This window comes from Babylonia areolata, chromosome 7, assembly GCF_041734735.1.
Source record: "Babylonia areolata isolate BAREFJ2019XMU chromosome 7, ASM4173473v1, whole genome shotgun sequence".
Classification (NCBI taxonomy): Eukaryota; Metazoa; Mollusca; class Gastropoda; order Neogastropoda; family Buccinidae; genus Babylonia; species Babylonia areolata.
In genome coordinates this window covers 52744585-52761920 of record NC_134882.1, presented here as the reverse complement: position 1 = coordinate 52761920, position 17336 = coordinate 52744585, and the positions used below count along the sequence as shown (strand labels likewise).

The window sequence follows — 17336 nt, the reverse complement described above, 5'->3', positions numbered from 1 at the left end:
GAAGGGCCCTTCAGGTTTATTGCAGACCTCATCACGGGACTCCGAGAGGACCGGGAAAACAGGCTGAACAAACACACTGCCCGTCTGTCTCACCTGCACTGTTTACCTGTACTGCAGCTTCCACAGTTCCCACAAAAAGTTGACGGGTCCTGCTTCTTCTTCTTCTAGTACTCTGTATTGTTGCTATTGCTGGCCTTCATGTTTGGGGAATGACGGGGTGAGAGAAAGGAGGGGGAGGGGGGGGGGGGAGGAGTGGCGTTTTTTTCGAGGGAGGACATAGTAAACATTCAACCTTTAAATTCTTTATTTTACGAGAATAAAAGATTAAAGCTCCTGTGCTATTTTCATTTTTATTCTATATTATATTTTGCTTTTTTTTGTTTTTGTTTTTTTTTTCGTTTTGTTTTTTAACATCCGGCCCTCACACTAAGTGGCTATAGGCCTACGTGCGTTGTGAAAGGCACAGTGATGTATGGCCATGTTGGAGATAACAGCCAACAGCACGAGGTGGAGAGGTACCCAGACCCAACAGCTCCAGAACTGGGGACTGGGGACTGAAGAACAGCTGTTGAGAGCAGCGGGAGACAGGTGGGGATATGTTAATCTCAACAGGAGCGCAGCAGCCCCAACAGACCTGACACCACATACATACATACCGTAAAGTTCGGTCTATTGAGCGCACTGGTATATAAGCCGCACCCACTAAATTTTGGAGAAAAAAAAAAGAACTTTATACATACATAAGTCGCACCGGTTTATAAGCCGCACTTATTTTCGGTACCGGAATACATACTGATATTACAGAAAAGCTGTCGATACTGTAGGTTATGAAATAAACACAAGCGGGAACAACACAAAGAAAAGCAAGCGAAAATACTGCTAGTGCAACAAAAACAAAAAAAAATAAACACAACGAAAATAAGATCCATAATTTAGGGATAGTCACATTTATTCAAAGTCATCCTGCTCACTGAATCCACTAAAATCTTCGTCTTCAGTGTCCGAGTTGAAGAGAACCAGCACAGCTTCCTCCTCCTCCGCCATCTTGTCACTAACTTCAGACTCGCTTTCACTTCATGAACATGAAGGTGGAGGTAGCTGCTGGTTCGTCGCTTGCACTGTCGTCTGCTAGGTCGATCGCCTTCACTTTGAAGGCTGCATCATAGGCATAATGTCGTGTTTTCGGCATGATGGGGGTGTACGCTTGAGCAGAGTAGAACTGAATGTGTACACACACACGTGTGACCTTAGCGACAGAGACTGTCGTTCCTGCACTAGTCTGCACGGTCACAAGCCACGGGGCTGCTCCAGCCGAGCAGTCAGCCACAACGACAGCAAGGATGCATCCGCCATGGTCAGCCTTGACCGGAGAAGACTCCACCCAGTATCTGTACGTTGGCAGGAAAGATGTGTGTAGTATTCTGTTGAGATGATTACATGATAGTGTTGGCTCAAGGCCTGACAAAGCGCGTTGGGCTATGCCGCTGGTCAGGCATCTGCTTGGCAGATGTGGTGTAGCGCATATGGATTTGTCCGAACGCAGTGACGCCTCCTTGAGCTACTGAAACTGAAACTGGCAGGAAACAATGCTGCCTTCATACAGCAACAAAGGGGAAGACTTAGAGGAGAGCACCCCTTGAAATTAAGAATAATAATAATGGATAAATGAAATATATAGTGACAATTGTCTGCTGAAACAAACTAAGGACTCTGCACATGCATTGCCCACTCATCAAAGTTATCCTTGCAGAATTTTCTTCTTCGGTTGATCTTAGAACAACTTTCACATCATTAATCTTATTCTATTTTTATACTGATCATGTTGTATAAACCTGCCCTCTAATAAGGAAAACACTGAGGGAAGATGGTATACGTGCATTCGAGAAAAAATAGTATGATTGATAGATAAAACATTTTCCCCATAGCTTTTAAATAAAAATATCGTAGTAGTGTGTCAGTGCGAAAGCATACCGGGCACACAAGAAAAAGTTGCTTTGTGACTGGATCCTAAAGCTTTATATGCCACGAACGCACATATCCCAATGGCCCAGGAGTAATGTAGTAGTGACAAGTCTTGATGGCGTCGGAAAACTGCAGTTCCCAAATTCACAGTTCACAGCAACACGTATAACTTTTCGCTTCTTCTTAAAAAAAGGAAAAGAAAAGAAAAGCTCATAAAAGTGCTTGATAAACCACACACAGAGACTTAAGATTCACACATAATTAAACTCATGTTGTTACGAAATTACTTTGCCTTTCAAACAGTTTATATAGATAAAGAGTGACCTGTATAACAAGATTTTATATTTGTTGATGACATTCATAAGTAAGGTTGTTTAAAGCATTTTTTTCTGGAAACAATTGTTCTCTGAAATCTCTAATTAAAGTTATGAACAAAAATCGACTTCGTTTTCCTTTGATTATCTGCATAATTGAGAAATCATAATCAGAAATATTGGACTGTCTGCATGGAAACTGATGAATAAACAGTTCAGAAACGAAGAAAGAATGCCTGCATACTACTACTACTACTACTACTGATCCTGATAATGATAGTAATGTGGATGCTTATATAGCAAGGTTCCCCACTTACAAGAGCAGTCTCACCGCGCTGCTTTACAGTAAAAAAACAACAAAACAACAACAAAAAAGATAATAACAAAGAGATTAAACTGTTGGCCTCCCACATATTGTTCATAGCACAAAAATGGTTCATCACACACACACACACACACACACACACACACACACACACACACACACACACACACACACACACACACACACACACACACACACACAACTAAAAGTCTACTAAAAGATGAAAACGACACAGAGAATCAATAGAGATAAACAAGCAAAAGTAAAATTGAGGTGAACTACACATTGCAGACATGACATAAACTTCAAACACACTTCACATAAAAGTAACCAATTTATAAATACACTATGAAAAATATATATAGACACATGCTCCGTATGCCCATTGTATTCTGAAGTGGATTTGGGTGATAAATATTTTCTAGAACAGTTTCTATCAGACACTGATTATTGAACATTGATAACTTCTTCATGACGAATAATAATTTAAAAATGTTATCAATACAATTATGTGTAGCTCTACGTGTAAGCGAAAGTAAAGCTTAATCGTAGTGTAAAACACACGCCTAATATATGAATATAATTATTTTCCAGGGGAATAGACTGTAAGATATCCGCCCTCTCTAAACGGTCATGTCGTGTTGCTTCTATCCACAATTATATAGAAAAGAAGCGGCTCTTTGTAAGAGAGTGGCATACACAAAGATAGACTGTGATTCGTGAAGCATTCATCATTCGTTTGAAGAACCCCCGCCGAAGGCATTCATACATGTCATGTGTGGGAGTGCGTCAGTGCGTAGTGTGTGGGTGCGTTCAACTCTCTCTCTCTCTCTCTCTCTCTCTCTCTCTCTCTCTCTCTCTCTCTCTCTCTCTCTCTCTCTCTCTCTCTCTCTCTCTCTTCATGACGCGAATGTGTGTATGAGAAAGTTTGTGAAACCAGTATAGCTGTACACAGCACACACACGCACACGCACACACGTACACACACACACACACACACACACACACACACACACACACACACGCACGCACGCACGCACGCACGCACACAACTGATTTATATTTTACTGATACTCCGGCTATCTTTTCCACACTCTGTTCGTTCTCTCTCCCTAATTCCTTCCTCAGCCTGACATATTTCAGAGACCTCGCGAATCACAGAAAATTTAAATGAAGGATTTTACTTATGAATGTACCCAGTGATGGCCATGGTGGTTACACAAAATAACTAAAACTTTCAGGCATTTTCACACACACACACACACACACACACACACACACACACACACACACACACACACACACACACACACACACACACACACACACACACACACACACACACACACACACACACACACACACACACACACACACAATTATATTGTTAACTGTTTATTCTTGCTGCTGATAATGATTAATCGATGTGGTGGGTGTGTATACCCCTACTTTGAAATTTAGTTATCATACTATAGATCATTGAAAACTGAAAAAAGTTTTTGTGTTGCACTGACTTTTTTTTCCAGTTGCATTTGTACATTTGCATATCTTGATTACAATGCTAGTTACTTAACTATCCATCAACTGATATATTTCATTTGAAGTGAATAGTTGTGATATAATTATATGCAGCTGATGCGATAATTCATGTCAGATGGCCGCGAGTCAACTGGAAAAGACAACTGCAGTCAGTTCAGGTGAGGTGAGAGCTCAAATTGATAAGGCATGCCTAGCTAATCGAGCTTTGACATGCTTTGTAGATATTTGTTTTTGATTTCAGCGTTAATCAAACACATCATTTTATCTACAAACTAACTGTGTTTTAATTGTCTGCAAATCGACAATGCAAATGGTTTCAAGTTAATTGCGGCCGTATCTGAAAATCCGTGAAAAAAGGTTCCAGTGAACAAAATTAATAATTTTTATTCGCAACAACAAGCAATCAGCTGAAATTGTGTTCAAATACTCATAGTTCAAGCAGTCTCTTCTGTAGTTGTGATACAATCTGGAGTGACATTTTCAGCGCATCGCTTTCTTTTATCATAAATCAGACATTATAAGTGAAGAAAACGGTTTTTGTGATTCCGAATTTTTGGTGTCTAACAAAAACACTACTTCCGTTTAGAGTGGGAGTGAGTGAATTCCACCGATGTTCGAACCTTGTTTATCGATTTTCTGATAACTTGCGGTTTCACAGCAGCTGGAAGCTTTAGCGAATTGCTGATTATGGGTGGACAAAAAAATGAGGACAGCAGAGCTACTTATTTCACGCTGTCTGTGCCGACTATGATCAAGGGCACTTGTGCACTGCCACTGTTCGCGATGGCGTTCTGTGTGCTGTGGTCTTTGGTGTTTGACTTCGATGCGTCCACCCGCACACATTGCAAGGTAAGAAAGCTAGCGTAGTTATTTGTTATAAGAATTATTTGGGTTAAGTCCTCAATTAATTTGCGTTTATCAGGTTGTCAGTTGCATGTATCGTGTAGCTTTTTGCTTTTAAATACATGTGGAGACTGGACTGTGTTTCATTTGTTTACTTTTTTGTCAGAATTTTCTGGGAATCTAGTCACTTTGCGTATTGTTGCACTCAACTTTAACTGGAAGAGTGGGACAATACAATTTAGTCATGAATACATTTCATAGATCTGTCATCAGACATGGTAAGAAATATTACTTTGAGGGAGTATTGCTTGAATTTTCTAACCAGCAGTGGCTTTATGCAGAATCTTTGTAGAGATGAGGTATGTGAGTGTATGCATGCCTACACTGTGGGAGCAACAGGATATTGGAACGTGTATATATATATATATATATATATATATATATATATATATATATATATATCTTTGTATGTACGTGTGTGGAGTTGGGGGTGGGAGATATGGGCGTATGTGTGTGTGCTTGTACAAGTAAGTGTTCATCTCTGTGAGTGTGTGTTTGTGTGTGTGTGTGTGGGTGCCGTGGAAGCTGCGATACGTAGACTAGAAATGAGTGTGTGGAGGAGGGGGTAGAGGAGGTGCAAGGTAATGTGTGTGTGTGTGTGTGTGTGTGTTGGAGCTCATGTACGTTTATATGTATTTGACTGTGCTTTCATATGTGCTTGTACAAGTAAGTGTTCATCTCTGTGAGTGTGTGTTTGTGTGTGTGTGTGTGTGTGTGTGCCGTGGAAGCTGCGATACTTAGACTAGAAATAAGTGTGTGGAGGAGGGGGGTAGAGGAGGTGCACGGTAATGCGTGTGTGTGTGTGTGTGTTGGAGCTCATGTACGTTTATATGTATTTGACTGTGCTTTCATATATGTGAAACTGCATGTCTGGTGCATTTCTGTTATGCATGTGTGGGTGTATGTGTGAATGTGTGTCTTCATTTTTTACATTTATTTGCTTATTTATCACCATTGTTGTCTTATTTATTTATTTATTTATGTTTTATTATTATCATTTTATTAGTATTACTAATATTATTACTACTACCTTTTTCTATATTATAATTATTATTTATTTATTTATTTATTTATTTATTTATTTATGCAAGCTTATCTATTATTTATTCCCCCGTTTTTTTTTTTGTTTTTTTTGTTTTTGTTTTTTTTTCCTTTGTTTGTTTGTTTTTTTTTTTTTTTTTTGTTTTTTTTTTTTTTCCTTTGTTTGTTTGTTGTTTTTTTTTTGGTTTTTTTTTTTTTTTTTTTTTTTTTTTTTTGTTTGTTTTTTTTTTTTTTTTTTTTTTTTTTTTTTTTTTTTTGTGTGTGTGGTTGTGTGTGGTTTTTTTTTTTTTTTTTTTTTTTTTTTTCCCCAAGGCCTGACTAAGCGCGTTGGGTTACGCTGCTGGTCAGGCATCTGCTTGGCAGATGTGGTGTAGCGTATATGGTTTTGTCCGAACGCAGTGACGCCTCCTTGAGCTACTGAAACTGAAACTGTAGAAGTCTAGGTTGACACCAAGATATTATCTAGTTTAACTTAATAAAATGAAGAGTTGGTTATAACAGCAAGGAAGGTGCTCACTCAGTATGGCTTCTTTAAAAGACAAAGCAGTGATTCACTTATTGTCATTCACTCGACTCATTGGCATGGGGTTCAGTAGGTGATATTCTGCACAGTATGTTGAATGAAACAGGTACCAGCACTGCAGTGGAAGTGACTCAGCAGTGATGTGCAGAGTACCAGCACAGCCATGGAAGTAACTCAGCAGTGATATGCACCATACTTTACCAACACAGCCATGGAAGTAACTCAGCACTGATGTGCACAGTACTTTACCAACACAGCCATGGAAGCAACTCAGCAGTGATGTGCACAGTACTTAACCAACACAGCCATGAAGTAACTGAGCACAGATGAGCACAGTACTTTACCAACACAGCCATGGAAGCAACTCAGCAGTGATGTGCACAGTACTTAACCAACACAGCCATGAAGTAACTGAGCACTGTTGTGCACAGTACTTTACCAGCACAGCCATGGAGTTAACTCAGCAGTGATGTGCACAGTACTTTACCAACACAGCCATGAAGTAACTGAGCACTGTTGTGCACAGTACTTTACCAACACAGCCATGGAAGAAACTCAGCAGTGATGTGCACAGTACTTTGCTAGCACAGCCATGGAAGAAACTCAGCACTGTTGTGCACAGTACTTTACCAACACAGCCATGGAAGAAACTCAGCAGTGATGTGCACAATACTTTATTAGCACAGCCATGGAAGAAACTCAGCAGTGATGTGCACATTCCTTTGCTAGCACAGCCATGGAAGTAACTCAGGACTGATGTGCACAGTACTTTACCAACACAGCCATGGAAGTGGCTCAGCAGTGATGTGCACAGTACTTTATCAGCACAGCCATGGAAGTTTTAGTAACTCAGTAGTGATGTGCACAGTCCTTTGCTTGCACAGCCATGGAGTTAACTCAGCAGTGATGTGCACAGTACTTAACCAACACAGCCATGTAACTTGTAAGTAACTGAGCACTGATGTGCACAGTACTTTACCAACACAGCCATGGAAGTGACTCAGCAGTGATGTGCACAGTACTTTGCTAGCACACTGCACAGCCATGGAAGTAACTCAGCAGTGATGTGCACAATACTTTACCAACACAGCCATGGAAGTGGCTCAGCATGGATGTGCACAGTACTTTACCAACACAGCCATGGAAGTGACTCAGCAGTGATGTATAGAGTACTTTACCAACACAGCCATGGAAGTAACTCAGCAGTGATGTGCACAATACTTTACCAACACAGCCATGGAAGTGGCTTGGTAGTGATGTGCACAGTACTTAACCAGCACAGCCATGGAAGAGGCTCAGCACTGATGTGCAGTCTGGGCCTTGGTGTGTCTGTGTATTGGGAGGGAAAAGGGAAAAGGGTGGGGGAGGGATCCAGATGTGGGCAACACTGTGTGGTCACAGAAAATGGTTTAATGGTTAAAGGTTCCATAGCTTTTTAGGGCCATCACCTGTCATGGAGGCAGTGAATTCATACCTACTGACTGACTGAGGCTTGGCATAGGAAGGTGGGGCCCGGTCCTCTCTTTCCTCCATTTTATTATATCGAACTTATCCAACTGAAGACAGTACCATTACACACCTGGGCAGAGGTACGAAAATTGAAGTAAAGTGCCTTTCCCAAGGACACGTCATGCCAGAACAGGGCCTTGAACCCTGATGACTGGATCAGAAACTAGTCCAACACCTTATTGATTGTGCCACAATGCCACAAAAGTAGAATGTGTGTGTGTGTGTGTGTGTGTGTGTGTGTGTGTGTGTGTGTGTGTGTGTGCATTTGCACACAGTTATCAGTGTTTAGATATCTTTTCTTTTATCCTTTAAAAAATCTTCTTTTTGTTGTTATCTGTTTTTTTATTTATTTTATTTTATTTTTTTCTCAAGATTTCATATTATTTATTTTTTTATTTACTATCATATTATTTTCATCATCAGTTCTATTGTTAATGCTTTACACAAACATAGTCATCTTGTAGGTTCTCAAGACCTGATCAGCACATTGGGTTTTTGCAAAGATCAAGCAACTGCCTTTCTTTGTTTTTTCTCTCCCCAGCTGATATGATGTTGCATATAGGGAGCAGGCAGTCCGAATGCTTTGATACCACCTTGAGAAACTCCACCCTCTACCCACCAGGCAACCGATCCGAAATTCGAATCCGGGACCCGCAGATTGAAAGTCCAAGGCTTTATAACCACTCGGCTGTTGCACCTGTCAGAAACTGAAAGTGAAGTTGAAACTGCTGTCTCTCTGTGCCATGTAGGGAGCAGTCCGAATGCCGTGACTAACGCCTCCATGAGAAACTGAAACTAGTGAAAGAAAGTGAAACTGCTGTCTGTGCCCAGTTCCAGAGAAACTTAAAGTGAAAGTGCTGTGTGTGTGTGTGTGTGTGTGTGTGTGTGTGTGTGTGTGTGTGTGTCCAGGTGTGGAACTGCCTGCCGACCATCAGTGCGGTGATCGGGGGCTTCACCCCGCAGCGCTATGTGTGGCGGATCTGCATCACACTGCATGCACCCCAGCGCCTGATGGTGGCCGCTGGCTACTACCGCTTCCACACGGCCGTGCCGCTGGCTGCCCGCAGTCCCCTGTACCGCTCTGCTGCACTGCTTGCCAGTCTGCTCAATGGCGTTGAGGTGCTCTCCTTGGTCGGCCTCAGTATGATTTCTTCTACAGAGAACTATGGTCAGTATGATTTCCTCCACAGAGAACTATGCTCAGTGTGGTTTCTTCCATGGATAACTTTGGTCAGTGTGATTTCCTTTGGTCAGTATGAATTCTTCCACAGAGAACTATGGTCAGCATGATTTCTTTCACGGAAAACTACAGTCAGTATGATTTATTCCACAGAGAACTATGGTCAGTATGATTTCCTCCAAGGACAACTATGGTCAGTATGATTTCCTTCAAGGACAACTATGGTCAGTATGATTTATTCCACAGAGAACTGTGGTCAGTATGATTTCCTTCAAGGACAACTATGGTCAGTATGATTTCCTTCAAGGACAACTATAGTAGGTATGATTTATTCCACAGAGAACTGTGGTCAGTATGATTTCTTCCATGGAAAACTGTGGTCAGTATGATTTCTTCTGGGGAGAGCTATGGTCAGTATGATTTCTTCCACGAAAAACTGTTGTCAGTCATCTGTCTGTTCGTCATGTTTATGGGGTCAACTCCCTTTAAAAAAAAAAATAATAAAATAAAAAGTGTATTGTTTGTTTCAGAATGTTCTATTTCTCACTTATTACTGAATTGTCAGTGCCTTGCTTGATACAGAATTGTATTTTATTAATTGAGTATGTTCTACTTGTTACATGATTGTCTGTTACAGAATTATCTGTGTATTGCTTGTAACAACATTGCCCATGTATTGTTTGTCACAGACAAGAATTGTCTGTTGTATCATTGTCTGTGTGGCAGTTGTCACAGAGCTGTCTGTACCATGCTTGTTGCAGCACTACATGAGAACCTGTTCATTTGCTTCATGGCGTGTGGGCTGACCTACATGTTGCTGACCATCATCCTGATGAGGTGGGGCAGGTTCTGCCAGCACTGGACTCCTACACCACAGGTAGTGTTGATCTGGGTTAACTTGCTCACATTAGAACTGCTAGTTAGCTCCCCTGACTTTCCCTACAGATGATCCATTTGTATGGGTAAGAAATAAAATTGCCAAAAATCAAATGCTAGAATCTATGAACTGAAAACTTCAAAACTGATCAGTAAGATAATAAGTTAGCTGGGGACAAAATATAAAACTTCCTCCCTTCTTATGCTATCATACAGTGAGATGATGAATGTGTCCATATTTTTTGTTTGAAAATTGCACACACTGATGACTTGTAAATGAATCCAGGAAAGCACACAGTGTGAAACTGATTAAAATCAGAACGTTATATAGACATGAAAGAGTCCCTTCCACTAATTCTGTTGTCTGCATTGTGACTGAGACGAAACTAGGTCAGACGCCATTGTTGACACGCACTGTTCATATGAACCAGCCACTGCAAAAATAACTCTCCTGCTTATGAGCACAGCAACACACGCTGTATTTATTGGTCACAGTAGAGAGTGGAAAGATCAGTTAAGATATTTCTAGCTCTATAACATCATAATGGAAATTAGGTGCTTCTCCAAAAATTCAAAACTGTCTTGGGCCCTGATAGGGGGCCTTCATCTGAAATGGTTGTAAACAAAAATAGGCTCTGATTGGGGCTTTTCGTCCTAAGTGAGTTAAAACGGGTTAAAGGTCCCACAGACTTATGTGGCCATCAGGGCAGTAAATTCATATCCACTGTATCTCGGGCATGGCATAGAAAGGCAGGGCCCAACCCTCTCCTTCTGTCGTTTTAACCTTCCCCATCTGAAAACAGGTACCGACTTACACCTGGGTGGAGTAAAGTGCCTTTCCCAAGGACACAACACCATGCAGAAATGGGGCCTTGAACCCTGATCATTGGGGAACTCACTCACTCATTCCCTCGGCTGTTGGGGGGACATGAGGAAGATGTCATAGCTCGCCACGCCGTTCTGTTGGCAGCTGTTGTGAGGAGATCTGGCATCGTCATTTTGGTCCATTCCTTGTTGACCAGCTCTTTCTCAGCCGCCCCCGTCTGCGCCCTCCCTCTACAGTCCCTTGCAGGATGGTTTTGGAGAGGGTGTTATGTCGTATGACGTGACCAAACCATGCCATCTTCTGTCGTTTGACAGTCGCCAGCAGTGGTTCTTGGGGCCCAGCAAGGTTGCTGACCAGGTTCCGCACATAGTCATTGGTCTTGTGTTCTTTGTGGGAGATGTGTAGTAGTCTCCTCAAGCACTTGGTTTCGAATGCTTGGATTCTTCTTTCTGTTTCTGCCATCAGTGTTGGGGAATACTGGATCAGAAGTCCAACACCTAACCGATCCTGCCATGACGGCTGCAGTTGTGGACTGCCCTACTGATAAGTTTTGGGGGCCCAGGAACTCTTTTTCCATAATGCTGTGGAGTCCCAGATTACCTTCAGAGGGTTCTATGCTGCACATTCTAATCACATCTGCATTGCTACCCACACACACAGGCAGGCATCATGATTGTTTAGGTTTCTTGGGCAAGAAGTAGTGAAGGAAAAGAATTTTCCTCTGTGGCAGATAGTCCTGTGATCAGACTGAAGCTCCTTCACAGGGTTTTCGCCCGTTTTATTTGTTCGTTCTTGGCATGGTCAGGATGTTCTAGGGACCCACTCAGTTAATATACAGTGTGTTCCACTTCCATATTGTTAGGGATGGGTATTTATGTGGTGTCACATGCCACATGCCTAACCTTGTCTTAGCGTCAGGATTGTGTATTTATGTAGTATCACATGCCCTGCCTAAATTTAGTGTTACGGATGTGCATTTATGTGGTGTCACATGCCCTGCCTACTCTTAGGGATGTGTATTTATGTGGTATCACATGCTCTGCCTACTCTTTGTGTTAGGGATGTGTATTCATGTGGTATCACATGCCCTGCCTACTTTTAGTATAAGGATGTGTATCTATCTGGTATCACATGTTCTGCCTACTCTTACTGTAAGGATATGTATAGACTATCTGGTATCACATGTCCTGTTCACAGTCTGGGCATAATCCCAGACCAGTCTCTTTCCTTCCAATAGCACATTTCGATAATTTGTAAAGTTGCCTATCTGGAACTGCATAAAATCAGTTTTTAATTACACATACTTAACCGTGACCCAACTAGTGCAGACTCCGGCAGGGGTCTGACATTCCTGTCCTGCGCATCAGTTATTATCGCCACTATCTCCCAAGTGATGCAACCAAAACACTTGTATGCGCTTCTTTTCTCTCAAGATTGGATTACTGCAATTCTCTTTTGACTGTCCTTCACAAATATCTGTTAGACATACTTCAACGAATTCAGAATAACGCTGCCAGACTCATTTGAAGTCAAGAGCTTCTAAATTTGACCATGTTTCTCCCCTCCTTCAGTCTCTCCACTGTTTAGTGTTTGCCTGTTTCTGATGGAATAGACGATAAGCTAACCTCTCTGACTTTTCCTGTAGTCAACAGATCTGGCCCACAGTATCTTTCTGAACTCTTCCATATCTACACTCTGTCTCACCATGCTGATAATCAGCTTGTCAGGATACCTCATGTCAGAAGTAAGACCTATGGACACAGATAATTTTCTTTTCAGTTGCCAAAGACATGGAACAAGCTCCCTCATAACCTCTAACATTCTGGTATGACAGGCCTTGCCTATTCTTTGCTTCAGTGATGTGTATCTGGTATTTCTAGCAATACTCAGGCATCAAATCCTGATTTTTTTTTTTTTTTTTGTACACCTTTGAACTGTGTGTAAACAATTAGGGGAAGACAAAAGACTCATGTTAGACATTTGGCCAAAGGACCTTCTTCTGGAATTCTTTCTCTGGATCTCCGTCACTTAACACTGATGACTTCTTTCAAACCAAAACTGGAAGCACACTTGTTCAAACAGGCCTTTTCTCCGTCACTTAACACTGATGATTTCTTTCAAACCAAAACTGGAAGCACACTTGTTCAAACAGGCCTTTTCTCCGTCACTTAACACTGATGATTTCTTTCAAACCAAAACTGGAAGCACACTTGTTCAAACAGGCCTTTGGGTGTGATGAAGCATTGCTGTCTGTCTGCCGTCTTCCTCCTCCTACCTGCCCCACTGTACCCTCTAATGAAATGATTATGTAGTGTGTGGGACTCTAGGTGGGTGTTTCCTTTGTGTGTGCACGAGCGTGTGTGTACATTCTCTGTGTGTGTGTGTGTGTGTGTGCATGTATAGGGCATATTTTGTGTCTTTGTGTGTGTGTGTGTGTGTGTGTGTGTGTGTGTGTGTGTGTGTGTGTGTGTTTGGGGGAGGGGAGGGGGGTTGTTTAATCAGTAGTCAGCAATTTGTAGTATTGTCTTGGTGTATGTAGATACACATACAGGCGTTTTTCCATGTGCAGAGGTATGTTATCATGCACTATTGTATATAATTATTGTTTCTATGAGGCGCTTACTGTTTAGAGCTGGTTAAATGGGGAGTTTTGCACCATATAAGTGCTATCTATCAGTCTGTCTATCAATAATTATTATTATTGTTATTATCATCATCATTATTATTATTAAATGAGTGCAGTTTGAGCATTTTCAAGCACTTTTGTTTTAGACTCTGGAGAGAGTATTGTCTAAAAATGATTTTTTAGTAGAATTGTAAAAACAGTACTGCTGTTGAAACATATGTGGTTTGTTTATGAGAGTGTAAACATGTACCTGTTCACGCACTTGTGGGTATACATGTGGTGTGGTGCATTTGATATTTGTGTGCACATGTTCTGTGTGTGCACATACATCCAATGCTCTTCCATTTGGGTGTTTGGTATTTGTGTACATGTTAAAAATTTTAAAAGATGTTTTTAAAGGTATCATGATTTTTTTTTGTTTTTCTTTTTATCATCATATTTGATGGTAGAAAGTCTTTCCACTCATTTACATGAAACACATTTATCAACAGGTCGACAACAGATGAAAAATGGAATATGTTTATTCTTTTCTCTGCCAGTCAGTTGCGAGTGCAATGTTCCTTTGTGCTATAAACACAGAAAATATAGTGTCTAAGAATAGCTAAGGATTCCCCTGTGATGTGTAGAAAATATAGCCTATCCTACCACTGAACATTAAGAGCTGTGCATGCCAGTGGTGTGGTGTGTGTCCATCGAGATCGATGATGACCATCGTTGTCATCCAGCTGGGGGATGGGGGTGATGACTGATGACTTGCGCGATGGGTTTGTTTAAAGGGAAGAGGAGTTGCGCAACATCGACCTCACTCTCTTGTCTTCACTAATTTCCTGTGGCAAGACTAAGTCGAGACGACTGGAGGATGAGCACTGATGCAGTGGATGACCAAGATATCCTTTTGGTGTCTCATCTTGCTCTCTGCACTCCACAGTGCGTTGCTGTAACCGCCTTTCTCTCCGTTGAACTGATAGGTATCTTCTACAGATTCTGCCGGATCCAGACTTCACATGCATGGGTAGACACACCCCGGGGGCCAGCTGCGTGTGGCATGCACACAGCACGGTGGAGCTAGATGGCCGTCGGTGGCTCTCCTGAGGCGACGCCCTTTTATGGATTTCGTTTTTAATTCCATAAGGGTGTCCAGCCACCCGCCTCACCAGTCCCGGAAGGGAGCGGTGGGAGTGCCAGTTTAGTCGCCGGCAACCCGACCCTGAACAGGTTGTACTGGATTACAGGTTACCAGTAGCAGATCTAATGACCTGACCATGCCAGTAGGTTCATGGGTAACAGACCAATGATCTGGTCTCATTTCAGTGGCATGGGTGCTCTACCTGGCTGGTGCTGAAATGGGATGTTGGCGGTGAAAGGGTTAAAAATGGAAACGTGTTTGCAGGAGGTGAAGTCCGTGCGTTACAAGACTGGCCTGTTCCTGTTCAAGCTGTCCTGCTTTGCCCTGGCTGTCTACCTGTTTTTCCGTCACAACGCCTACTGTGAACCAGGAGGTAGGTCCCTTGGCAGTGTCTGTCTGTCAGTGTTGGCGTTGATAGTTCAGCTTGTGCTCTTTGTTGTTGGTTTGTCTGCTGAGTTGGAATTTCTGTACTCAGGTATTTGTTTCAGGTCTGCTGTGTTGTGTTGGTTATAATTAGGATTTTATGATTCACCTGTATTTTTAGTCTTCAACCATCGTTTGAGATCAAGAATGAAATTTGCCTGGCAAAAGGAATGGTTGTGCTGAATAACTGTTTTTCCTTCAGGTTTATATGAATATTTCAGGTTGATCTGGCCAGGCATCTGCAGAAAGAACAGTTTAAAGCATATGGCCATGCACATTATGCACATGCACGCTCACACCCACACACACAAATATGCACGCACATTCACCATGCAAACACACAGACACACGCTGACACACACACACATCAGAACAGGTGAAGGTAACTGAGTGCTTCTAAAGTGATACCTATACAGCACAGGTGTATTATGTGCTGGTTGAATGAGTTGAAATGATCTGTGTTCTTTCTATGGATTTGCTGACTTTGCAGACCGCTTGGCTTTGTGCTTTTGGGGGAAAAAAAAATAATGTATGTTGTAAAAGCCAGAGAGACAGAGTGTGTGTCGAGGAGCAGGACTGTGGCTTGATGTTTTGGTTGTAATGAGAATCTGATAGCTGACAGGCTGATCAGACTGCTAGAGACAACGTGCCACCCTCTGTGGTCATGAGTACAGAGCAAAGTGATCACTTCTGGTCAACGTCCAGACCCTCCTCTTCTTCTTCTATGCTCATGGGCTGCAACTCTGTGCTCACTCGTATGTACACAAGTGGGCTTTTACGTGTATGACTTTTTGCCTGGCCATGTAGGCAGCCATACTCTGTTTTCTGGGGTGTGCATACTGGGTATGTTCTTGTTTCCACAACCCACTGAATGCTGACTTGGATTACAGGATCTTTAACATGCATATTTGATCTTGCGTATGCCCACGAAGGGGCTTCAGGCACAAGCAGGTTTCACATATCTTGACCTGGGAGATCGGAAAAATCTCCACCCTTTACCCACCAGGCGCTATTACCGAGATTCGAACCTGGGACCCTCAGATTGAAAGTCTAACACTTTAATCATGCGGCTGTCGTGCCCATCGTGCAGATTCTCAAGTGTGTCCTGAGTAATGTAAGGTTGTAGTTATGTATAGGTCAGGCATGTCTTTTTTTTTTTCTTTTTTTAAATTTTTTTATAAGGCACATGTAGTTTGGTATTTATATGGATCAGTCCCCAACAGGGTAGGGTCTCAGAGCCTGGGTTATTTTATGTATAGGTCAGACATGTCTTTTTTTTTTTTTAATAATTTTTTTTATATAAGGCAGATGTAGTTTGGTATATATATGGATCAGTCCCCACTTTTTGCCACCTTGAAAATGAAACTGAAATTCAGACAATGTAAATAGGAGGGTGGTGATCCTTTGCTCACACAAAAAAAATTAGGAAGGGACATGGCCGAGAAGTTTTCCGTCTCTGTTGTCCTCCGTTCGTAGTGCACCTTGTGTACAAACATCTTTTGATTTTTTTTTTTTTCCATTGGTCGGATACTCCTCTTAAAATGATATTTTGACAGGCTCTTAACTGAAGAATGACTCCCCATTGATCTGCTCCTGAAAACAGAGTGTGGCTGCCTACATAGCAGGATAAACGGTCATCCATGGAAAAGGACATTTTTTTATGAGGACATTAAACTGATTTATTTCATCGATTGATTGATTGAAAAGAAAAAAAAAAATTCCGTTCGTAAATTTGTGTAATATGTGGAAGTTGCAGCTCAGGAACACAGAAGTTGAACACCTCCCCTTTGATGTATGGTTCTTTACATGTGGTGGTGTTGTTTTTATGCTCAGCTACTCTGTGGAAAGTGAAGTCGTGGACTACATCATAGCTGTTTTCAGATTCTTTTCAGTTGTTATTCATTGGTTTAATTCACAGATTTTCAGGTACTCATTGCTGTGTAGATGGCTCTCCTTAACTCGCGAATTTGGGTAATGGTTTGATTTTCCAGAAAAGAAATGTGGTTTGATGATATGAACATGTGTTTATTGATCTGACATAGGAACTCGGGCAGACATGTATTATTATTAGGGAAAATGCTGTCTGAAAAGATGTGTTGGATGGTTTTTTGGTTTGTGAGTTGGTTTTCTTTTGTGTGCGTGCGTACATTTTCACTTGTAATC

At 41.7% G+C, this 17336-nt stretch overlaps 1 protein-coding gene across 2 annotated transcripts in view; it reads left to right on the top strand.

The window, feature by feature from the left end:
- The first annotated feature begins 4751 nt into the window (after window positions 1-4751).
- LOC143284307 (acyltransferase PGAP2-like) overlaps window positions 4752-17336 on the top strand; it is a 28830-nt gene continuing 16245 nt past the window's right edge. For both annotated transcript variants that reach the window (XR_013055513.1, XM_076591009.1), the window contains exons 1-4: window positions 4752-4989; window positions 9026-9284; window positions 10058-10173; window positions 15015-15123. Coding sequence is in view for 1 of the 2 variants with exons in the window: in XM_076591009.1 (XP_076447124.1) it covers window positions 4828-4989; window positions 9026-9284; window positions 10058-10173; window positions 15015-15123 (646 nt within the window). In the remaining variant the exon portion in view is untranslated. The remainder of the gene's footprint in view (window positions 4990-9025; window positions 9285-10057; window positions 10174-15014; window positions 15124-17336) is intronic.